The 25,498-nt window shown below is 44.9% G+C and overlaps 1 protein-coding gene across 8 annotated transcripts in view; it reads left to right on the top strand.

Annotated features, from left to right (window-relative positions):
* Positions 1 to 12,593, top strand: part of TUNAR (transmembrane neural differentiation associated intracellular calcium regulator) — a 54,050-nt gene extending 41,457 nt beyond the window's left edge. For 7 of the 8 annotated variants that reach the window (XM_086365185.1, XM_086365180.1, XM_086365183.1 and 4 more), the window contains exon 2: positions 10,111 to 12,593. In XM_086365185.1, the coding sequence (XP_086221311.1) occupies positions 10,150 to 10,296 (147 nt within the window). In that variant the 5' untranslated portion in view covers positions 10,111 to 10,149 and the 3' untranslated portion in view covers positions 10,297 to 12,593. Of the gene's footprint in view, positions 1 to 9,019; positions 9,044 to 10,110 lie in introns of those variants that run through there. The other variant, XM_086365178.1, reaches the window with a different exon arrangement.
* The last annotated feature ends 12,905 nt before the right edge of the window (positions 12,594 to 25,498 follow it).

Below are 25,498 nucleotides of genomic sequence, written 5' to 3'. Positions count from 1 at the left end.
GGGGATAGCCCTGCCCCACCGGGCTGGGAAGACCTTGCCTGGAGTACTGTTTGCCTTGTAAATGCTGTGATTTTGGAATGGGTCTTTCCAGGAGCAGGAACGTGATTAGGCGAGACTGCACAAACCAGTTAGAGGTGGGTGGTGTTTAGCTGGAGGAAAGGAGGCTCCTGGGGCCACGAGAACAAGTGCCAATCACCATGCACATCTTCATCATTTAATCTCAGTAGCTGCCAGTCCTTGAACCAGACAGTTCACGGCCATTCTGTTTAGTCCTACAAGCTGAGTATTAACCCACACCTTACAGATTAGCAAACGGAGTCTGAGAGAGGTGAAGCCGCTTGCCCAACTCACACAGCTGGTAAACCACAGAGCCGAGCTAGGATGTCAGATGCATTTGAGGGCAGCATTGTGATTTCTTCCCACTGAATATCACTTTCTCAAAACCTGAGGCGTTGTTGCCTGCACAGTCACCTTGATCTTTTTTTTTTTTAATTTGTTTTGGGATATAGCCAATTAACAATGCTGTGATGGTTTTAGGTGAACAGCAAGGGAACTCAGCCATACATATATGTGTATCCATTCTCCCCAGACTCGCCTCCCATCCAGGCTGCCACATAACATTGAGCAGAGTTCTATAACATCACCTTGGTCTTTGCAGAGAGGGTGGCCTCTCCCTGGTTACAGAGCACAGGGCTCCCCCTGAAATTTACACATACATATTTACATAGCTCCAGTACTCTTGCCTGGAAAATCCCATGGATGGAGGAGCCTGGTAGGCTGCAGTCCATGGGGTCGCGAAGAGTTGGACACAATTGAGCAACTTCACTTTCACTTTTCACTTTCATGCATTGGAGGAGGAAATGGCAATCCACTCCAGTGTTCTTGCCTGGAGAATCCCAGGGACGGGGGAGCCTGATGGGCTGCCATCTATGGGGTCGCACAGAGTCAGACACGACTGAAGCGACATAGCAGCAGCCACAGCAGCAGCAATACTTGTAGTCTTTAGAGCCCTGTGGATCTTTTTTTTTTAAGTTGTTTTAATGAATTATAATTTGTTTTTATTATAAGCTTTGTTTCATTAGTAAGTATTCAGTTGAAATAATTACTCATTAAATAATTGTATTAATTATTGGATGGATATCAAAAGTCTATTTAGAAAATGTAAAGTGTAAAGCATCCATGTACCCACCTCCCCACTTAAGAAATGTTACCAGTACTTCAGGGGTCCCGGATCCCTTCCACTCCCCCTCTCTACTTGGTAGTAATCACTCCCCTGGCCTTGTGGTTTATTATTCTCTTGCTTTTCTTTGTAGTTTTATCCCTGATAGATCAGTTGGTAAAGAATCCGCCTGCAATGCAGGAGACCTTGGTTCAATTCCTGGGTCGGGAAGATCCTCTGGAGAAGGGATATGCTACCCAGTCCAGTATTCTTGGGCTTCCCTTGTGGCTCAGCTGGTAAAGAATCTGCCTGCAATGCGGGAGACCTGGGTTCGATCCCTGGGTTGGGAAGATCCCCTGGAGAAAGGAAAGGCTACCCACTCCAGTATTCTGGCCTGGAAAATTCCATGGACTGTATACTCCAGGGGATCGCAAAGAGTCAGACATGACTCAGTGACTTTCACTCACTTACTGTATCTCTAAACAACTTGTTCAGTTTCCCCTGTTTCTGAACTTCATATAGATGGGGATATCCTTTATGCAGTCTTTGGCAGCTTACTTTTAAATCTACATTGTAGCAGCGATTCATTCTTGCAGGCTGCAGCATTTCACTCCTTTTCTCGCCATATAGAATATATGACAAGCCACGGTGGATAGACATTTGTGTTGTTCCCAACATGTCGTGAACACTGACATTGCTGTCTGTCAGCATTCTTGGCAGCTCTGGGACATTGTGCAGGTGTACCCAGGTATGTGCCCGCAGGTGGGATGGTGGGTCACCTGGGTCTGAGTATATGCATCTTTATGAGATGATAGCATCCTACCTTACAAAGTGACGGTGACCACGCTGTACTTCTGCATGTGCTCAGTCGCTCAGTCATGTCTGTCTCTTTGCAAGCCCGTGGACGTAGCCCACCAGGCTCCTCTGTCCATGGAATTCTCCAGGCAGAAATACTGGAGTGGGTTGCCGTTTCCTTCTCCAGGGGATCTTCCCGGCTCAGCGATCGAACCCGTGTCTCTTGCGTCTCCTGCACTGGCAGGATGATCTTTACCACTGAGCCACCTGGAAAGCCCCAGTACTCCCGAAGCTGTGAACAAGCCTCCCTGTTGCCTTACAGCCTTTGTCAGTATCGAATGGCTTTCTCTGATTTTTTTACCTCTTGTCCATCATGCCTGTTGGGTAGTAACTCACTGTATTTTGTTTTATTTTTTTTTTTTCTCATCGTATTTTAATTTGCGTTTCTCTGATTACTGAGGTTTAGCTTCTCGATGCTTACTTACTCTTTTGAGAAGTGCCTGAACATGATTTTTGCCCAGTTTTCTACTGGGAGTTTTATCATTTTCTTACTGGCATGACACTAACATGATATGTATGATATACAGTGTATATAGTATGTATAAGTAGACACATAGTACATACACATGTGTGTGTATATATGTATCCAAGATTATGGCTTGACTTTATGACACTTTTTTTATAAACAGAGGTATTAAATTTAATGCTTTTGAATTTATTACTAATTTTCTTTATAGTTTGAACTTTTATGTCTCAATAAGGTATCCTCAGCCTCAAGGTCATAAACATATTCACTTATATTGTCTTATAAAAGTTCTTAAGTTTTCCTTTTCGCAGCTGTCTGTAATCCACCTGGAACTGGTGGAATTTGGTTTGATTTTTTTCTATATAGTTACCCAATTATTCCAGCACTGGGAAGCTGGAATAAATGGGAAGCCCATGTCCCCCAGTGATGAGCAGTGTCCATATATGTGTGGCTCTTTTTCTGTTCTTTGGACTTATTTTTCTAAGGGTTAACTCCTAAAGCTGTACAATAATTCATGATGTCTTATAAGGCAAGTTCCCTTTCCTTATTTTTCCTTAATAAATAATTTGCCTATTATTATCTCTCTGCACTTTGATATACATTTTAGAATCAGCCTGCTGCTCCTGCTGCTGCTGCTAAGTCGCTTCAGTTGTGTCCGACTCTGTGTGACCCCATGGACTGCAGCCTACCAGGCTCCTCCATCCATGGGATTTTCCAGGCAAGAGTGCTGGAGTGGGGTGCCATTGCCTTCTCCGAGAATCAGCCTGCTGGGTAGCACCAAAGACCCTGTAGAAATTTTGACTGTAGTAGCTCTGTATATAGATCACCTTAGGTAGAAATCATGTTTTCTAGATACTGACTCTCACAATCCTTGAAGATGGTGTGTCTTCCTTCTTATATAGGTGCAACTTTATGTCTGTAAACTTTTCTTTTTAAAGAATTTTACATATTTTTGTTAGATTGATTTCTAGGTAATTTATATTTCCACTACTGTTGCAAATGCTCTCTTTTTGAGATAAACCTCTTTATTGAGATAAAATCCACAAACCACTGCATTCACCTCTTCAAAGTGTACAATTCAGAATTGTGCAACCATCACCAAAATCTAAGTCTAGAACATTTTAACATGCCCAAAAAAATGCCTTTCTCGTTAGCAGCTAACTCTCACTCCCCTTGCCCCACTCCAGTTCCTGGCAGGTAGGAATGAGTGACGGAATGAATGAATGAACTTATGCCTATGCATCTGGCTTCATGTCAGACGTTGCCTAGTCCCCAGCTTTCCTTTCTGTTTTATTTTGGTTCTGTTTTCCCCTCCCATCTCTGTTATTGGTCTAGTTTTCAGCTAATCTCCCAACCTCTTTCATTCTCCTCCACTCCCTGACCAGACAGCTTTTCCCAAGGAAAACCGTGTTCCAATCACTTCTCTCTAAGGAAACCCTCGGTGGCTCCCTTGGGAACCCGGCTGCATTCCCAACGCCATTTCTCTGGGGAGATTCAGGCTAATGACTCAAGCCCCTTGGAGGCAGACTTTTGGAATGTAGCTCTCGGGAGTCGGAGAAGGCCTCTTCTGGGCTCTTGGTTTGCTGCAGAGACCTCAGAAAGTAAACACAGTCGACCTGATTATTCTCCTCCACTTCCTCCTGAGTCAGAGCTGTCTTGGGTTAACTCGGGGAAGAGGCTAAATTAAGCCTTGAAACCAAGCAGCCTCCGTGACTGGTACTTTGTTTTGCTTGAGTGACTGCGATGATGGGTGTTGGGTTTTAAGGGCAGAGCTAATTGTGTCTCTTTAGACCAACCTTGGTGATCTTGTCCCTGCCCTGCAGAGACGGGGATGGCCAGATTCACACCCCCACCCCCACCGCTCCCCCAGCCTGCAGCACCCACTCACGCACTGCTTCAGTGCACTTTCCCCAAATGCCTGGTCCATGCCAAGCCCTGTGCTTGGTGTTGGAGATTCAAAAGCTTACTCTCTCAGGGCTTGAAGTCTGGCTAAGGGAACTACAAGAAACAAGAGACCCATGAAAGAGAACTGGTGCTTGGGTAGATGTCTGTCCAGGGCAGAGAAGGGAGTGGATGTCCCTTTGCCTTCTTGTGACCCCATGCAAAGGCCATGGAATCACCAAGATGAAACAAGGGGCCAACCTTGCACTCAGAAACAAGTGAGTGCGTGCAACCACTTATACCTTATACCCTAGCAGTTCTTCTCTTAGGGGGATGGAGCCAATAGGAAATGGCACAGATTTACATCAAAAGAAAACATTCCAAACAAACCTTGACTCTAGTTAATACATGTAAACTGCAGTATTTAAAGGAAAGTATTTAAATGGATGATAGTTCCCTGGAGAAGGAAATGGCAACCCACTCCTATATTCTTGCCTGTAAAATCCCATGGACAGAGGTGCCTGGCAGGCTCTAGTCCATGGGGTTGCAAAGAGTCAGACATGACTGAGCACCCGACACAGATAATGATATTTGCAGTTTACTTTGAAATGCACCCCAAAAAGATGGCTGGATAAGATTCAGGGATAGGTATCTGAGAAAGCAAATGTTGTTCAGTAAGTCATGTTTGACTCTTTGCATCCCCATGGACTGCAGCACGCCAGGCTCCCCTGTCCTTCACTATCTCCTGTTTGTCATGCTCATGTCCATCCAGTCGATGATGCCATCCAACCATCTCATCTCTGTCGTCCCCTTCTCCTCCTGCCCTCAATCTTTCCCAGCATCAGTCTTTTCCAGTGAGTCAGCTCTTCACATCAGGTGGCCCGAGTATTGGGGCTTCAGCTTCAGCATCAGTCCTTCCAATGAATACTCAGGTTTGGTTTCCTTTAGGATTGACTGGTTTGATCTCCTTGCCGTCCAAGGGATTCTCAAAAGCGTCTCCACCACCACAATATGAAAGCATGAGTTCTTCGGTACTCAGCCTTCCATATGGTTCAACTGAAACATTCATACATGACTACTGGAAAGATGATGTGTGTGCTCAGTCATCTCCGACTCTTTGCAACCCCATGGACTACAGCCAGCCAGGCTCCTCTGTCTATGGAATTTTCCAGGCAAGAATACTGGAGTGGGTGGCTATTTCCTACTCCAGGGTATCTTTCCAACCCAGGGATCAAACCCACATCTCCAGCGTCTCCTGCATTGACAGGCAGATTCTTTACCACTGCAAAAAACCATAACTTTTTGACTATATGAGCCTTTGTCAGCAAAGTGATATCTCTGTATTTTAATACACTGTCTAGGTTTGTCCTCACTTTCCTTCTTCCAAGGAGCAAGTGTCCTTTAATTTCATGGCTGCAGTCGCTGTTCACAGTGATTTTGGAGCCCAAGAAAGTAAAATCTGTCACTGCTTCCACTTTTTCCTCTTCTGTTTGCCGTGAAGTGAGGGGACCAGATGCCATGATCTTCATTTTTTGAATGTTGAGTTTTAAACAAATTTTTTCACTCTCCTCTTTGTTTTTCATTAGGAGACTCTTTAGTTCCTCTTTGCTTTCTGCCATTAGGGTGGTATCATCTGCAAATCTGAGGTTGTTGATATTTCTTTTGGTGATCTTGACTCCAGCTTGTGATTTATCCAGACTGGCATTTCACATGATGTAATCTGCATGTAAGTTAAATAAGCAGGATGACAATATACAGCCTTGTCTTACTCTTTTCCCAATTTTGAACCAGTCCGTTGTTCCGTGTCCAGTTCTAACTGTTGCTTCTTGACCTGCATACAGGTTTCTCAGGAGGCAGGTAAGGTGGTCTGGTACTTCCATCTTTTAAAGATTTTCCACAGTGTGTTGTGATCCATACATTCAAAGGCTTTTAGCATAGTCAATGAAACAGAAGTAGAAGGCTTTCTGGAACTCCCTTGCTTTCTCCATGGTCCAGCAAATGTTGGCATATTTATCTCTGTTTCCTCTGCCTCTTTGAAACCCAGCTTGTACATCTGGAAGTTCTCAGTTCATGTACTGCTGAAGCCTGGCTTGAAAGATTTTGAGCGTACCCTTGCTATCGTTTGAAATGACTGCAATTGTACAGTAGTTTGAGCATTCTTTGGCATTGCCCTTCTTTGGGATTAGAATGAAAACTGACCTTTTCCAGTCCTGTGGCCACTGCTGAGTTTTCCAACTTTGCTGATATATTGAGTGTAGCACTCGAACAGCATCATGATTTGTGTTCTAAATAGCTCAGCTGAAATTCCATCATCTCCACTAGTTTTGCTCTTAGCGATGCTTCCTAAGGGCCCCTTGACTTTATACTCCAGGATGTCTGGCTCTAGATGAGTGACTAAAACCAAGTATAGTAACATGCTAATAGTGACATTTAGTTGCTGAGTGGATGGGTGCTCAGTATAAATTTTTTCTTTTGCTGTATGTGAAAATTTTCATTTAAAACATTGGGGAAATGCATATGTGCGTTTGCCAGCAGAAATGTAAAAGAATGTTCAGAACAGCATAATGACCTCAAACTGAAAGCAACCCAAATGCCCATCAGCAGTAAAATAAATGCATACGTAGTGGGTCTGTTTATATAATGGAGTACTGTTCACAATGAGAATGAACGAGCTGCAGCTACACACAGCATAACAGTGAAGGGGAAAGACTCAAAAGAGGACATCCTGTATGGTTCTGTTTCCATAAAATCCGTAAACAGGCAAAACTAGCCTAGGATGTTAGAAATCAAGGTAACGGTTTTCAAGAAGAAGGAAGAAAAGGATTGAATGGAAGAGGGAGCCTCCTAGGGTACTTGAAGGTTCTGTTTCTTGATGTTGGTGACAGCTAACAGGTATGAACACTCATCAAGTATGGTTAAAGTCTGTGCACCTTTCTGTTTGTGTATTACCCATCATCAAAAAAACTGTACTGGAAAGAAAAAGAAAGAAAACCAAACATGTCCAGCCTAGAAGCTTTGCCTAGCCAAAGCTGCTTTTTTCATTTAAAAAGCAATTTTAATTAGAAATTACATCCTGTATATAGATGTTATTCCAAGAAGTTTCATTCCATTGGCTAGGACAGAGTGGATAGCTCTGAAAAGATGAAGTCTTGCCCTGACCACTTTAGGGTGGTAGGAACCCACTCTGAGTCTGTCAAGTAAGCCAAAGTTGTGAAGGGAATGAGCCTTCCCTTTAAGGCACACATTTGTTCGTTTGTGCACACGTGCCTGTTACATCAGTTCCCTTGGTCTTCACCGTGTGCCTCTCCTTCACAAAGAAATCTATCCACCTACACTGTGTCCTGAATCCAGACCAGATTCCCAAGGTGTGACCTGGCCCTTGCAGGGGTTCATGTGCCCAGAGGAGGGAAGAGGCATGCAGGCGTTTCACCTGGCAGTCGCCCTCTCTGCCTACCTGGAGTCCTTTTCGTGATTCCTCTAATATGTTTGTCCTGAGATATCCTTTGACCCCTGAACTGACTTGTCAGGAGTTCTTCAGAGAAGCAGAACCAGTGAGAGAGAGACAGAGATAGATAGAAAGATAGAGGCTTGTTATAAGAAATTGGCTCATATCATTATGTGTGCTAAGTCACTTCAGTCATGTCCAACTCTGTGCAACACTCTGGACCACCAGGCTCCTCTGTCTGTGGGATTCTCCAGGCAAGAATACTGGAGAGGGTTGCTATGCCCTCCTCCAGGGCATCTTCCTGACCCAGGGATCGAACCTGCGTCTGTTCCGTCTAACCTGCATTGACAGGCAGGTTCTTTACCCCTAGTGCCACCTGGGAAGCGCCATGTCATTATGGAGACCCCCAAGTCTTAGGATCTGCAGAGTGAGTCAGCAACCAGGAGATTCAGGAGAGCTGATGGTTTCATTTCAGTCTGAAGGCTGGCAGGTTCAATACCCAGGAAGAGCCTAGGTTTCCCTCTGGATGCAAAAGCAGAAAACAGCTGATGTCCTAGCTCAAAGGCAGTCAGGCAGGAAGAGTTCCTTCTCACTCAGCCCTTTTTTGCTATTCAGGCCTTGGACAGCTTAGATGAGGCCCACCCACACTGGGGAAGGCAGTCTGCTTTGCTCAGTCTACCGATTCCAATGTCAATCTCATCCAGCAACCACCCTCACAGACATACCCAGAATCATGTTTGAAAAATGTCTGGGCACCCCAGGATCCAGGAATCAGTCAGGTTGACAGAAAATTGACTGTCACCACTCTGGAGCCTGAAAAGCCTTCTAGCTCGAAAAAACACAGCTCTCTAATAGAAGAGGTGCAGCCAGGGGCCCTGGCCTGGTCCCTGTCCCATCTCATCAAGTAGGACAGGCTGTTGCTGCTGCCATCTCATACACATTAGTCATCCCCACCACCCCACCCCCCACGTTGTTTGGATTAGTCATCAGTGGAAAAGAAGGTTTCAGCTGCCCACCAGGCCCCCTGAATGGTCATATTATTTTAAAGAATAAATAGAAATATCTTTGTTATTGCAAAATACGTCATACACGTCAGGCAATCTCTGAAACAGTTGAAAGGATAAAGATAAAAAACGAACCTCGACATGCTTCCCGCACAGCCTCACAAATGGAAAATGACCAGTATATTGAAGGTCTCTGCTGCTGCTCTGAGGGGATTCCCGCTCTGTCCTTTCCTGTAAGTAGCCACTCTCCTGAATTCTGTTGGTCATTCTCTTGCATTTTACAAACACCTAAGTGCGTGTCGCTAAATATACTTGTTTGACGTGCCCTGTTTGAGTCTTTATGAATTGACACATGCTGTGGGTGTTCTCTGCACCATCCTTCTTCATACGAGACGGGGCCTCACCCACACCATCACGTGTAGCCGCTGTGCGTTCATTTCACTGCCGTGTCATATTCTTTGGTGTGGATGCGTCCATCGTAGGAGCCACGTGTCCTTCTCTTCAACTCTTGATGCCTGTTTGGGTAATTTCTGGTCCTCTGCCTTCCCAGCTGAAGCTCACAGGAGCATTCCTGTCACTGTCGCCAGGTTCACAGGTACAGGGATTTCTCTTCAATGAACATCTAGGAGGTCAGGAGCTCAGCCCAGCTGGGGACTATCTCTTTGCTTCTCTGGGTAATGCCAGGGAACTTTCCAGAATGATTTGACCAGTGTGTGCTCCCGCTGGCGGTGATGTGGGTTTCTTATGATGCTCTCTCCCTCCCCCCTTTCCATCCTCTCTGGTCTCAGTAACTTGCCTTCCCTAGGTTCGGTCACCCTTGTTCACAGGGTGGCCAGTGTTTAAAGCACAGTGTGACCACGACGCCCTCCTACCCACTTCATGCACGAGCAGGACTGTACTTGTCTAGGGTGGGATCTAGTACGTGAACACGTGTCAAGTTCCCGCTGCTGTGGGAGAGCCCACGTGCTTGTGTTGGATGACTGTGCAGCTGTCTGTCTCTGCTTCAAGGAAAAGGAGTAAAACAAAATCCCAGTAGAATGGGTGGTGGCCAAGCTGAACGCCGGGCTGAGCTCTTTATGCCAATATCACAATCTTCATCCTTGAAAGTGATCAGCCATGCTCTGCCATTTCTCCATGGTCAAAGAGCAGTGCATCCCAAGGTTTTCTCCATGAGAGATTTTTCGGGCCCACCCAAGGCCTAGTCCCCAGACATGAAATCACTCCCCGACCCGGTCTGCCAGGCTTTGGAGAGGATGCTTATAAACTGTCATTTTTTTGTGCTGCCTCTTTCCAATCACAGGTTAGTCTGGTGAGGAAGATAAAGACATTTGCCACCAAGATGGTAATCACGAGTGGAAATGACGAAGACAGAGGAGGCCAGGAAAAAGAGAGTAAAGAAGAGAGTGTCTTGGCGATGCTGGGGATTATTGGGACCATTCTGAACCTGATCGTCATCATATTTGTATACATCTACACCACTCTGTGAATGGCCCAGTGGGCCCTCAGGCCTCGGGATGGCCAAAAGACAGGAGGAGTCCTGTGTGTTGGCCGATCAGTGACCGGACACTGTGCCAGCAAGCAGCCTTGACCGACACATACCGCCCAATCAGATGCACCTTCGAACTCCATAAAGGGTCACCAAAATCAACCAATCCTGCTGCAAGGAGCAGACACTAAAGCACAATGAATCCACCAAAACTCATTCACACAGCAAGGAACTCAACATCGTTGGCAGGGGACCCGAAAGGATGCTTGGAAAACTGCCCTTTGACACCATCAGGGAGTGGATGGGTGCAGAGATGGGTTATCCCAGGTCACTGACAGATGCCACGTGTTCAAAAAGAGGAACAGGGGTGGACGCAGCTCACAGCAGACACAGCTCTCGGCCTGTCTCCCAGGACACATGTTTCCTCCTAACTCGATGAACTGTTTGGTACCAAAAAACCACAGGGACAATCCTTGACAAGCATCTCATTCATCAAAAGTGTCTAACTATTTGATACCGGGGAGATAACTTATTTTTTCTTTTTTTTCATTGGCTTGATGTGTGTATCTGTTCATATCAAGGTTTATAAATATATATTTTTAATAAATGTGCTCTATTTTTTAGCATGAACCAAATATTTGGAGACGCGCTCCTGGATCCATACAGCTTTCCTTGGTTTTACCTGCTGTATCTACCTTAGACTGCAGTGGTTCTGTTGTGTAATCGCTCTAGTCCTTGTTCTCTCATCTGGAATCGTTTCCCTCTCGTGCTTTTCAGTCTGGAGGACATTTTCCCATAAGACCAGCTGTGATCTTGGTTGGTGCATGTTTTAGGATTGTCCACTGAGCGACTTTTCATTGTTATACTGGAGATGTAAAATGGTCGTGGGCATGTGGACTTTGGATGTACCGTATCCTTACTGAGACTACTGCATGAACAGGGCTGAGTGATATAGATCAGCTTAAAATGTTTCTTTTTACAAGGAATACCATGGAGGAAGGGCGCGGCTACATCTGTGGATCAACTATAGGATGGAGTATTCAGCTTCTCATTGGCAGCGTCATTTCATTCTTGTGACCATTTGTCGATGAGATTTGATTTTGATGGCCACATGCCATGAAAGATGGGTGGGAAGGACAAGCGGGGGAAAAGCTCAGCGTTAGGTGCGTAATTCCCGTAGTGAGCCTCCTGGGAGCCTTTGCAAAGTAGGTGGGGGTGTGGATGACACTTGGACCCCACCCCCCAAGAGCTCACCTGGCTGTTTCAGGCTGGGAGGACACCCCTGCAACAGATGACTTTTCAAGAGCTCTAGAAGGGGATGCAATGGTCACCCTAAAAGATTGCTACATTTCTTCAAGCTCCTGGTTTACACCCACAAGAAGCTACTTCCTCCCTGGCAGGGACAGTTGAATCAGGATGAATGTGCCCTGTTCTCCTGCCTCCCTGAGACGGGCCTTTTACTGGCTGCAGCGGCATGGCCTTATAAACAGGGTTAGTGTTCCTTCTGCCAGCGCCAGCCTTGCCTGTGGGCAAAAGAAGCAGCAGGCTGCCTATGTGGAGTCGAATGATGTCCAGGAGATCACCGCCAGGTCTCTCTCTCCCAATGTCGTGGTGTCTGAAATTTCACCCTTAGAGAGTCACTTCTTGGACATGTTAAGGACCAGGCTCTTTATAAAGCAGATGCCCCGAGCACCTGGCCCTCATCAAGAGTTTTCTCTTCCCCACCAGAAGGAACAGAAGTCGATGTGCGTTCAGGACATACTGTGTGCTAGGCGCTGTGCCCGACCCTGAATCCCTTCAGTCGTTGAATGCTCACAGGAAATGAGCTGGAGAGTCTCTGTCCCACATCGTAGAGGAAGAAAGGGGAACTCAGATGGTGAAACTTCCCCGAGGTCAGGTAGCTGGCAGTGGTGAGTCAGAAGGCAAATTCCCAGAGCTGTCTGATTCCCTAGCCCACTGAGGGGTGTCACATGCTGGGCAAAGAGGGAATGGAGAGGCAGGGACTGGCGGGGAGAGGGCCCGCGGGGCCGGATGCACACCCGTGGTTTGCCGAGGGCCAGCTCTGCTCCCCGCCCTCCTTCCCTCCTAAGAATGAATAACCCCTGGCAACTCCTTGCATCCTGGCACAACGCTGGCCACGTGAGGACTCGAGGAGGGAGGCCAGGAGGAGGCTGCTTAGAAATATAATGGACTGTCGGGGGAGGGAGCCATCTCACGGGTTCCGTGTGGTTCTAGAAAGACTGTGTGAGAATTCTGAACAGTGTACACAATAAAGGTGCAATGGAAAAAAAAAAAAATCTACCGATGTCCTTTTTCCACCCCCCAGCGTCCTGGTATTTTTAAACCTTCACGTCATTCCTTTACCTATATATATATTTGTTTTATTTTATTTCAGATTTCTTTTTTTTGATGTGGACCATTTTTGAAGTTTTTTGAATTTGCTAGTGTTGTTTCTGTTTTACCTTTGCTTGTTTTCCTATTTTATGTTTTGCTTTTTTTTTTTTTTTGGTTGGGAATCCTAACTCCCCAACCAGGGATCGAACTCACATCCTGTGGATTGGAAGGTGAAGTTTTAACCATTGGACCACCAGGGAGGTGCTGATTTTTTTTTTTTTTTCAAGCAGACAAAACTGAATGTGACTCTGTTCCAATGAAACTGCTTTGTTTGAACTGTGGAAGCCCTGGTGATTTTTCAAGTGTACTAATTTGAAAGTTATTGAGGGGAAAAACTGCCTTTCCGATCCTCTCAACAGCTCCCCGATGGTCCTTCTACACTGTCCTAATCCACAGCCTGGAAATAAAGGTGCCCGTTCAATGACTGCTAACCCAAGTGGCAGCACTCTCTCCTGCAGAGAGAGTCTTTCATTTCTGCCCTCATTTAGCAAAGCCCAAGAACACAGACTGGGCAAACTCATAGTTTCCTCCATGATCTCAAGGTATCTCGTGGGGATGTGATGGGGAGGCAGCTGGTGGCCCTGGGGCTTAGTATGCCGAGCCCAGCCTTGGCATGAATAGCAACAACCCAAACGACCAGCCCGAGGGCTGAGACTTCCCTCCCATCCTAAGGGACCTTCACAACAGCCCGTGAGATCCTACCCCATCTCACAAGGTGAAGTGTGTGTGTGTTCACTCACTCAGTTGTGTCTGACACTTTGTGACCCTATGGACTGTAGCCCACCAGGCTCCTCTCTCCATCCCAGGCAAGAATACTGGAGTGGGCTGCCATGCCCTCCTCCAGGGGATCTTCCCTACCCAAGGATCAAACCCACATCTCCTGCATTGGCAGGCTGACTCTTTACCACTGAGCCACCCGGGAAGCCCTAGAAGATGAGGAGAAAGGTTCAAAAAGGCTGATCGACTTTTCCAAGGTCACACAACTCGAAACCAGCAGAACCAGGCCTGTCCCACCTCTGTGCCATCCACAGACCTTGAGTGGCCCAGGCTGTGGGTTTGAGCTCTGCTGGAGTGTTTGGGCCAATCCAGTCACGTCACACAGCTTCCCACTACACCTGCCTCTCCCGGGTCACAACAAAGCTGGTCTGGCCAACATGGCTGAATCGATGCCTTTGACTTCTACACCAGAAAGCGACTCGGAAAGCCTGGGTTCTGGCAGGGGAGGGCCAGGCACCCATGGCAGTGTGCCCTTGGTGGTTAGGGGCCACAGGGTGCTTGTCGATGGCCAGAAACAGCCTGGGCCTGACTTTCATCTGTCTTATATGATCGATATGACCAGCTTTGTGAGCCTCAGTTTTCCTCATCTGTCAACAGGGGCTGCTAATAGCCCCAAGTCTCATCAGGAGTTTTAACCTCGTTTTTATTGATACAGAAACTGTGGCCTGGAAAGGTGAGTTGACTTAGCAAAGGTTCTCTGGTGGCTCAGACGGTAAAGAATCTGCCTGCAATGTGAGAGACCAGAGTTCAATCCCTGACTCGGGAAGATCCCCAGAAGAGAATGGCAACCCACTCCAGTATTCTTGCCTGGAGAATTCCATAGAGAGGAAACTGGCGGGTTCCATGGGGTCTTCAAGAGTCGGACACGACTGAGCAAATAACAATTTCACTTTGACTAGGGCAATGGCACCCCACTCCAGTACTCTTGCCTGGAAAATCCCATGGACGGAGGAGCCTGGTAGGCTGCAGTCCGTGGGGTCACTAAGAGTCGGACACAACTGAGCGACTTCCACTTTCCTGCATTGGAGAAGGAAATGGCAACCCACTCCAGTGTTCTTGCCTGGAGAATCCCAGGGACGGGGGAGCCTGATGGGGTGCCGTCTCTGGGGTCGCACAGAGTCAGACACAACTGAAGCGACTTAGCAGCAGCAACAGCAGCAGCAGCAGGAAACCATGGCGTCATGTGGCCAGGGGCCCAGAAGCTGCTACCTTCACCTTTGCAGCCAAAGAATGTCACTTAAACCCGCATGTCATTGTTCATGTGTGTGTGTGTGCTAAGTTGCTTCAGTTGTGTCTGACTCTTTGTGACCCCATGGATTGTAGCCCTTCAGCTTCCTCTGTCCATGGGATTCTCCGGGCAAGAATACTGGAGTGGGTTGCCATGCCTGCCTCCAGGGGATCTCCTCAACCCAGGGATCAAACCCATGTCTCTTGTGTCTCCTGCATTAGCAGACAGGTTCTTTACCATTAATGCCACCTGGGAAGCCCCTGGATATGAGTACCATTTACTAAAGAAACACTGGATCAAAACCTACATTCACATTGCTTCTAACAAACACCTGTGTGTATCTAATATGGGAGCAGTTCTTATCTGTCTCTTTATGTCCCACATTCTCTCTCGCTCTCCTCCTCTCTCTCCTTCTTTCCTGTCCTCTGTTCATTTCCTCTCCCTCTCCCCCTCAAAGCCCCAGGGCCCCAGCTCACCATCTCTCACTGTTGCCATCACCCATACTTAGTCTAAGGGCTCCCTTTTTCTGTCAACTGCCTGCAGAACACCAGAAAGCCCACCCACCTCGTTTCACTGTTTTTCATAGAGACAATCTCATTGGCTGCTTAAACAATTTCCTAACAGCTACTTTGGGAACCCAGACTGGCTATGATCATGTCACACTTTAGGAAGAGAAAGTTCCAGAGGCCAAATTCCTGCCTTCTCTTCTGAGAGACTCTCCTCGAGTGCCCTGTAGCCCCACCCACTAAAGGAAGGACCTCTATATGAGACGGCCCCAGAAAGATGCCCCTGTGGACTGGGGTACCTTCTGACCTCACTACATAATGATTCTTTCCTCTTGTGGGAAGCAGATGGAATGGACAGACTTAATATTTTCTGTTGTTTGTGAACAAGTTGTACAAAACTGGTATGTGCTTTTCATAGAAGGGCTACATGTTGCCATGAGAAATAAGGTCACATAATATATAATTTTTCACTACAAGACTCATTGTAAGAGGTGTGCTTATTTACTCTATTTCTATTAGACAATAATGGGGAATGCAAAATTAGGTAAGAGTCATGATTGGATGTCTCTGCAGCATGCCTCTCCCTACCTGGGACAGCAGCCTGCCAGGTATGCAGAGACTTGGCTCCAAATCCTGGACATCAGCTCTGTCACCTGCCCCTAATTGCTGGAGGACAGCACAACCCAACGTCCTGTTCAGACATTCAAAGCAGCCCATCTACTCCCCACACTCAGCAGACAGCAGGAAGCCAAAGGGTGACAGCTGAATGGTTCTAAGGTACTTGGAAGTAGCTAGTCAGCAATAAAAGGACAACATTTTAAACTATTATCTGTCTCATTGGGACTGGGCTTTCCAGGTGGCGCTAATGGTTAGGAACCCATCAGCCAATGCAGGAGAGGTAGGAGATGTGGGTTCACTCCCTGGGTCGGGAAGATCCCTTGGAGGAGGGCATGGCAACCCACTTCAGTATTCTTGCCTGGAGAATGCCATGAACAGAGGAGCCTGGTGGGCTTCAGTCCACAGGGTTGCAAAGGATCGGACACAACTGAAATGACTTCGCAGCATGCATTGGGACTAAAGGAATCAAAGTTAGATCGAGCAGAGGTGGTCCAAAGTTTGCTCGTCACATCTCCCTGACCTGTAAGCTGACATCTTTTTCTAAACCAGGAAGATGCTTCTATCACGGAAGGTCAAAAGCACAAACTGATGATCCACTGGCATGGACCAGCCACAAATCAGGGCTCCTGGAATGCCTGCAGGTCTCTGAATCTCTGGGACCTCCAACCCAGGAAATGTGGACTTCAAACACTTCCTCACAAACCTGCACATTCCAGGATAAACTAGTAGGTTCCTTTGGAGTTCATACATCATTAGCTTAGCTAACCCCTTAGTCATTTCCCAGAGACTGGTATTTATAATTCTGAATAGGAATCAGGGAACACAGCCCAACATGCTTGTCCTTCTCCTGGTTGTATTACCTTCTCACCGTGTGAGCCTCTATTGTCCTGGCCTCTGAGACATTACCTGATCAGACTGGCCCTGCTTTCTCCTTGGTCTCTTTGCTTTCAGTTCTAAAGAGTCCAACTTTAGTATTTTTAGTTCTGACGACTCTGCTGTAGAACTTGGGGTTCTGAAGTTCTAAAGATTCTGCCTCTGTATTAAAGAGATGTGTGAACTCAGCTTCAGTGGGACACTCTGGTTTGATGTGAGCTTGGCCACCAGAGCTGGGCAATAAGTCTTTTCTCCCACACTTTGCTTCAGAAAAACTGGTGGATAATTCCATCGCCTGTGGGTATTTGAGCAGTAAGCGTGAGCACCAAATCTATCACTCACTCCTCATCAGGGACCACTCTCTCGTTTATTTTAAGGACCGGGATGACCTTCAGAAATGGGGCTGGGGCTTAAACCAGAAAATCTGTGTTTGAGTCCTAACTCTGCCACTGATTGACTATTGATCTTGAGATGGATCCTTAATATTTCTGAAAGAATATTTCATTTTCCTGTCATGAATTTAATAAATCTGATCTCTCAGTGCTGGTGTGTAGATTACATTTTTGTGCTGTGTGCTCAGTCACTCAGTCATGTCCAGCTCTGCAACCCCATGAACTGCAGCCCACCAGGCTCCTCTGTCCATGGAATTTTCCAGGCAAAAATACTGGAGTGGGTTTCCATTTCCTACTCCAGGGGATTACATTTTTATGTAATAGCATTTTGGAAATGAAGGAATGCAAGCTTCTATTAGCTATTAATAGTTAGTGTTAGTGGCTCAGTCATGTCCGACTCTTTGCGACCCCATGGACTATAGCCCACCGTGCTTCTTTGTCCATGGAATTCTCCAGGCAAGAATACTGGAGTGGGTTGCCATTTCCTTCTCCAGGGAATCTTTCCAACCTAGGGATCGAACCCAGGTCTCCCACATTGCAGGTAGATTCTTTACTGTCTGAGACACCAGGGAAGCCCATTAACTATTAATACCAGCAATTAAAAAGCATGTCTTTAAAAATCTTTTCCCATTAAGGAATAACAATAACGACACAAAAATCAGATTCAGTGGTGTTTCAGAATCCTTTTCCTGACAATATTAAGTGATTCATCTCACCCGGGATGATGCAAAGGTCTATTTAATTGAAAAACTAAGTATCAGAGACTTGGAAGTGGCCCTATATTAAAATGAGAGCACAATCAGCTCTTCATCAGTAATTTGAAATTTTAGCTCTGTCTTCTACTCAAAAAGAAAATTTTTTAAAAAGTATTCATTAGGAAGACAAAGGTATGTATGTGAATGTGTTGTGAACAGTATGGCAGGATGGGAAATTTTAAAACTCTTTTGTGCAGACAGATTGTGCCCTGTACTTTAAGCTTCTGTATTCCAAGTGCTCAGAAGAATCTCTGTGGAATGGATGAAGCAGATGGAGACCAGCCTCCAGCCTCAGTCAGATACGAGCACATCCTTCCTCTGCTGGCTCTTTACTTTTCCAGGAGAAGACAGAGTCACAGTCATGGCTGCTGGAAGAGGTCGCCCTAGCGCTTGGTCTCTGCTGCTCTTACCCAGTGAGCCTCAGCTCGCTTCTGGGAGCCTCCGCTCTCTTATCTATAAAATAGGATGGTGTCTTGCAAAAACTTGATCAGGTTTATAGCTCTTGTGCCTAGCACATGTTCAGTGCCTAGCATGGGACCTGGTACCCAGAAGGTGCTTACTGAGCCTTATTTCCCAAGACATCGGAGTACAGGATCCTCAGCTCCTTTGAAGCCAGCCTTAGTAACCACCTTAGTAACCACCCAACTAAGACCCAGTGCCATCAAATAAATAAACAAATAACCGAAAAATATTCATTTATTTGCTGTTCTGGGTCTTAGTTGTGGCATGCAGGATCTTTAATTGTGGCCTTTGGGATCTATCTAGTTCCCTGACCAGGAATCGAACGTGGGTCCCTCTGTATTGGGAGCTTGGAGTCTTAGGCACTGCTTGGTTGGAAATGGTCCCAACCAACCATTTCTTCTAACATGACATTCTAGATCCCTCTTGCAAAGTGATCTTGCATTGAAAAGTGTAAGGAGTTGAAGAGTTCTGTTCCTTACTAGTTGTATGGCCTTGAGACAAATTATATGTATGAGCACTTTTTTTTAGAGGCAATGATATCTGAATAAAGTCTCCAGGGATAGATAGTAACACCCCAAGACTTACTATTCCTCCTTAAATTTAAAATATTTTCCATTTATGAAATATAACTGGAAAATATTTTAAATTTAAATACTTTTATGTATGAAATATATTAATATAATTCTAATTATGTCTTCAATAATTTGGGTACAAGATAATTTGGGTATCTCATTCTAGACCCTGCATCCTGTTTCCTCTCCTCCTTTCAGAGCTGGTCTTTTTGCTAGACACCAGCATGGATATACTCACTGTTAGGACTGGTATCTGTTCTTTTTTAGTTTTCAATTCCAAAACTAAATCCATAGTTTATTTATCAGCATAAAGTTATAGAATAGAATTTGTAAACACTATTTGTAAACACTATTATAACTATATTTACAATTCACATTCCAGGCATTTATACCAAGTGCCTTGTCATAGATATAATTTAAATATTCTATGCCAAACTCCTCTATCAATATTTATAAAGAAATCACTGCTGTACTGTTTCCCTAATCTTGGCAGGATAACAAAAAGATGTTACTCCATAGACTGGAATATATAATATGACTATTTTTAGTGGTTTTGAGGAGATTTCCTGGCAATGACCACATAAAAGGGCCACCTTCTTTTTCAGCTGTCTGTGTTCCCAACTGAACACACCGACCTCATCTTGTGGACGAGTATTTAATATGCTTCCCACTTTAGAAAACAAGATCAAGGAACAAAGAAACAGCAGACAATCCAAAACAAATCTCCACATAAAACTAATCTAGATGTTTGTGCCACAAATCATAATGGATACACTGAAAGCTCATATCATAGCACTCTGAAACCTCTACGTACAGAATGGGATGAATCTAATCCTGGTAATTGTGAATGCCTCCGATGGATCCAATACTTCTGGTGCAAAATGAGAGAGTCAGCAGAGCAAAGAGTTGGTGAACAGCCACCCTAAGAGAGGGGTACCAAAGGTCCCCATGAAATGAAAGAATTGAGCATGTTTGCTAACATGTGTGTTGCATGCTTAGTTGCTCAGTTGTGTCCAACTCTGCTACCCCATGGCCTGTAGCTCCCCAGGGTCCTCTGTCCATAGGATTCTCCAGGCAAGAATACTAGACTGGGTTTCCATGCCCTCCTCCAGGGGATCTTCCCTACCCAGGAATCGAACCTGGGTCTCCCACATTGCAGGCAGATTCTTTACTGTCTGAGCCACCAGGGAAGCCCGGAGTGTGAAAGTGAAAGTAAGTTTTCGTCAACTGTTGGAGAAGGAAATCGCAATCCACTCCAGTATTCTTACCTGGAAGATCCCATGGACAGAGGAGCCTGGCAGGTCCATGGGGTCAAGGAGTCAGACGTGACTGAGCACGCACACATCCCACATACCAGAGGTCCTAGCCAGTACAATGGAAGGAAAAATAAGTAAGAGTTTTAAAGATTGGATCAAGAAGAGTAAAATCATCTTTATTCACAAATAATACTATTGTTTACATAGAAAATCTTATGAAATTCACAACATAACTTAGAAATAATGAGTGAATTTAATAAGATTGCAAGATTTAAGGTTGATATGCAAACAATTTATATATGCTGTTGCTGCTGCTAAGTCGCTTCAGTTGTGTCCGTCTCTGTGTGACCCCATAGACGGCAGCCCAGCAGGCTTCCCTGTCCCTGGGATTCTCCAGGCAAGAATACTAGAGTGGGTTGCCATTTCCATTTCCAATACATGAAAGTGAAAAGTGAAAGTGAAGTCGCTCAGTCATGTCCGACTCTTAGCGACCCCATGGACTGCAGCCCACCAGGCTCCTCTGTCCATGGGATTTTCCAGGCAAGAGTACTGAAGTGGGGTGCCATTGCCTTCTCCATTATATATGCTAGAAATGAACAAATGAAAAATGATATTAAACATAACATTACTGTTTGCATCAGAAAACATAAAATAAGCTTCAAGAAGAAAATCTAAGCACTCACATAATCTAAGCATCCACATGAAGAAGCTACACCACAGGAGGGCTTCCCTGGTGGCTCAGTGGTAAGGAATCTGCCTGTCAACTCAGGAGACACGAGTTTGACTCCTGGTCTGGGAAGATCCCACAACCGAGGAGCAAATAAGCCCGTATGCCACAGCTACTGAGCCTGTGCTCTAGAGCTTGGGAACCACAACTACTGAGCTCTCAAGCCACAAATACTGAAGCCCCACACACACTAGATTCTGTGCTGCCCAACAAGAAAAGCCACTGCAGTGAGAAGCCCCCGTACCGCAACTAGAGAGCAGCCCCGGCTCGCCACAGCTAGAGGAAAGCCCGTGCAACAGTGAAGACCCAGAACAGGCAATAAAGACATAAATAAAATAAAGAAGCTATGCAAAAAACGAGCAAATTAAGAATCCTGGTAAGTAGAAAGAAAGGGATAAAGGTAAGAGCAAAGTCAATGAAGTAGAACAGAAAAATAGGAAACAAAGTCAGTGAAACTAAACGCTGGTTCTTTAGGAAGATTGATAAAATTATAAATCTGTAAGACTGATCAAGAAAAAAAGAGAGAAGCCTCAATTTACTGGTGTCAGGAATGAAAGGATATCACTATGTAGCCTGCTGCTGCTGCTGCTAAGTTGCTTCAGTCGTGTCCGACTCTGTGCGACCTCAGAGACGGCAGCCCACCCGTCCCTGGGGTTCTCCAGGCAAGAACACTGGAGTGGGTTGCCATTTCCTTCTCCAATGCATGAAAGTGAAAAGTGAAAGTGAAGTCGCTCAGTCGTGTCCGACTCTGTGCGACCCCATGGACTGCCACCTACCAGGCTTCTCCGTCCATGGGATTTTCCAGGCAGGAGTACTGGAGTGGGGTGCCATTGCCTTCTCCAACTATGTAGCCTAGAGACATTAAAATGATAATAATTGCATATTATAAGCAATTATGGGCTTCCTAGGTGGTGCTAGTGGTAAAAATCTAGAGAAGATGTAGAGACTCAGGTTCTATCCCTGGGTTGGGAAGTTCCCCTGGAGGAGGGCGTGGCAACCCATTCCAGTATTCTTGCCTGGAGAATCCCATGGACAGGAGGAGCCTGGCAGGCTGCACTCCACGGGGTGGCAAAGCATCAGACATGACTGAATCGACTTAGCACGCACGCATGCATGAACAATTACGTGTCAAGAAATTTAACAATTTAGATGAAATGGATAAGCTCTCTTAAGAGACACAAGTTGTCAAACGTGACTCAAAAAGAAATAAAAAAAAACCTTAAAAGCCCTATATATATTAAAGAAATTTAATTTGAAATTAAATACCTCCCCACTAAGAAAATTTTTAGCCTTTTAGTAGCTTCTCTGGTAAATTCTGTCAAAGACACAAGGGAGGAAAGAAAAAAGATAACATGATGCAAAAGCTTTAAGAATATAAAGTAGGTGGGAACATTTACTAACTCATTATATGAGGCTAACACTCCCTGATACCAAAATCACAGACATTTAAAAAACAATAACAATAACAAACCCCACTCTACACACCATTATCTCTCATGGACATAGATGCAAAAATCCTTTCAGCATTAGTAAATCACATTCAGCAATATATAAAAAGAATAATATGGTGTGACAAAGCAAGGTTTATCCAGAAAATCAATCCATGTAGCTTACCATACTACCAGAATAAAGGAGGAGAAACATAAGATCATATCTCAATAGACACAGAAAAACAATATGACAAAATTCAACACCCATTTGTGATAAAAATTATTGGCAAACCAGGAATACAACATAACTTTTTCAAAGTACTAAGGGATATCCATAAATAAAGACTATAGCTAAAATTATCTTAATGGCAAAAAACTGAATGCTTCCCTTCCACAAATAATTGGGAACAAAATACTAATGCAAAAAAAGTATGATGTCACTAAAAATAAATTCAAAAGTATATGTCAGATCTGTGATCAAAGCAACAAATACTTGCTAAGAGACATCACTGACTTGATGGACAAGAGTCTGAGTGAACTCTGGGAGTTGGTGATGGACAGGAAAGCCTGGCATGCTGCGATTCATGGGGTCGCAAAGAGTCGGAGACGACTGAGCGACTGAACTGAACTGAACTGAAGAGACATTTTAAAGATCTAAATAAATAGACATTGTATATTCATGGACCCAGAAGCTAATATTGTTAAGATTTCAGTTTTCCCAAGTTTGACCTATGTATTTAAAACAATCTCTATCAAATTTCAGTAGGTTTTCTGGGTAGTGATAAACAAACTGATTCTAAAGTTTATATGGAAATTCAAAGGACATATAAAAACTAATTTTTTAAAAAAAGAGACAAAGTTTGAGGGTATACTCCCTTAACTTCAAGACTCACTCAGAAGCTAGAATTAACAGATGTGTTGGTATTTGATGTCAAGAGCAACAAAGGGATCAATGGAACAACATAGAAAAGCCAGAAATGAGCCCATACCTAATACAGCAATTGATTTTTTAACAAAATTCTAGTGCAGTTTAATGGGAAAATTAAAATATTTTCAACAAATAGTGCTCAATCATTTGAATATCCTTATGGAGGGGAAAAATGAACCTTTACTCCCTGTCTTATACAAATCATACAAAATTAACTTGATATGAGTCTAAGACCAATGAAAAAGTTAAACCTATCAGATCAGATCAGTCACTCAGTCGTGTCCGACTCTTTTCGACCCCATGAATCGCAGCACGCCAGGCCTCCCTGTCCATCACCAACTCCCGGAGTTCACTCAGACTCACATCCATTGAGTCAGTGATGCCATCCAGCCATCTCATCCTCTGTCGTCCCCTTCTCCTCCTTCCCCCAGTCCCTCCCAGCATCAGAGTCTTTTCCAATGAGTCAACTCTTCACATAAGATGGCCAAAGTACTGGAGTTTCAGCTTTAACATCATTCCTTCCAAAGAAACCCCAGGGCTGATCTCCTTCAGAATGGACTGGTTGGATCTCCTTGCAGTCCAAGAGACTCTCAAGAGTCTTTTCCAACACCACAGTTCAAAAGCATCAATTCTTCGGCACTCAGCCTTCTTCACAGTCCAACTCTCACATCCGTACATGACCACAGGAAAAACCATAGCCTTGACTAGCCAGACCTTTGTTGGCAAAGTAATGTCTCTGCTTTTGAATATGCTATCTAGGTTGGTCATAACTTTCCTTCCAAGGAGTAAGTGTCTTTTAATTTCATGGCTGCAGTCACCATCTGTAGTGATTTTGGAGCCCAGAAAAATAAAGTCTGACACTGTTTCCACTGTTTCCTCATCTGTTTCCCATGAAGTGGTGGGACCGGATGCCATGATCTTCGTTTTCTGAATGTTGAGCTTTAAGCCAACTTTTTCACTCTCCACTTTCACTTTCATCAAGAGGCTTTTGAGTTCTTCTTCACTTTCTGCCATAAGGGTGGTGTCATCTGCATATCTGAGGTTATTGATATTTCTCCCGGCAATCTTGACGGTAGGTGTTGCAAGAGGGCATCAGAGGGCAAACACACTGAAACCATACTCACAGAAAACTAATCTAATCACACTAGGACCACAGCCTTGTCTAACTCAATGAAACTAAGCCATGCCCGTGGGGCAACCCAAGATGGGCAGGTCATGGTGGAGAGATTTGACAGAATGTTGTCCACTGGAGAAGGGAATGGCAAACCACTTCAGTATTCTTGCCTTGAGAACCCCATGAACAGTATGAAAAGGCAAAATGATAGGATACTGAAAGAGAAACTCCCCAGGTCAGTAGGTGCCCAATATGCTACTGGAGATCAGTGGAGAAATAACTCCAGAAAGAATGAAGGGATGGAGCCAAAGCAAAAACAATACCCAGCTGTGGATGTGACTTGTGATAGAAGCAAGGTCCGATGCTGTAAAGAGCAATATTGCATAGGAACCTGGAATGTCAGGTCCATGAATCAAGGCAAAGTGGAAGTCGTCAAACAAGAGATGGCAAGAGTGAATGTCGACATTCTAGGAATCAGCGAACTAAAATGGACTGGAATGGGTGAATTTAACTCAGATGACCATTATATCTACTACTGCAGGCAGGAATCCCTCAGAAAAAATGGAGTAGCCATCATGTTCAACAAAAGAGTCCAAAATGCAGTACTTGGATGCAATCTCAAAAATGACAGAATGATCTCTGTTCGTTTCCAAGGCAAACCATTCAATATCACAGTAATCCAAGTCTATGCCCCAACCAGTAATGCTGAAGAAGCTGAAGTTGAACGGTTCTATGAAGACCTACAAGACCTTTTAGAACTAACACCCAAAAAAGATGTCCTTTTCATTATAGGGGACTGGAATGCAAAAGTAGGAAGTCAAGAAACACGTGGAGTAACAGGCAAATTTGGCCTTGGAATATGGAATGAAGCAGAGCAAAGACTAATAGAGTTTTGCCAAGAAAATGCACTGGTCATAACAAACACCCTCTTCCAACAACACAAGAGAAGACTCTATACATGGACATCACCAGATGGTCAACACCGAAATCAGATTGATTATATTCTTTGCAGCCAAAGATGGAGAAGCTCTATACAGTCAGCAAAAACAAGACCAGGAGCTGACTGTGGCTCAGACCATGAACTCCTTATTGCCAAATTCAGACTTAAATTGAAGAAAGTAGGGAAAACCACTAGACCATTCAGGTATGACCTAAATCAAATCCCTTATG

Source organism: Bos grunniens, chromosome 21, assembly GCF_055505025.1.
Source record: "Bos grunniens cultivar Pamir isolate PY7600 chromosome 21, Bosgru_T2T1.0, whole genome shotgun sequence".
Lineage (NCBI taxonomy): Eukaryota > Metazoa > Chordata > Mammalia > Artiodactyla > Bovidae > Bos > Bos grunniens.
The sequence above is the reverse complement of the archived record's forward strand: the minus strand, read 5'-3'. Positions and strand labels throughout refer to the sequence as shown.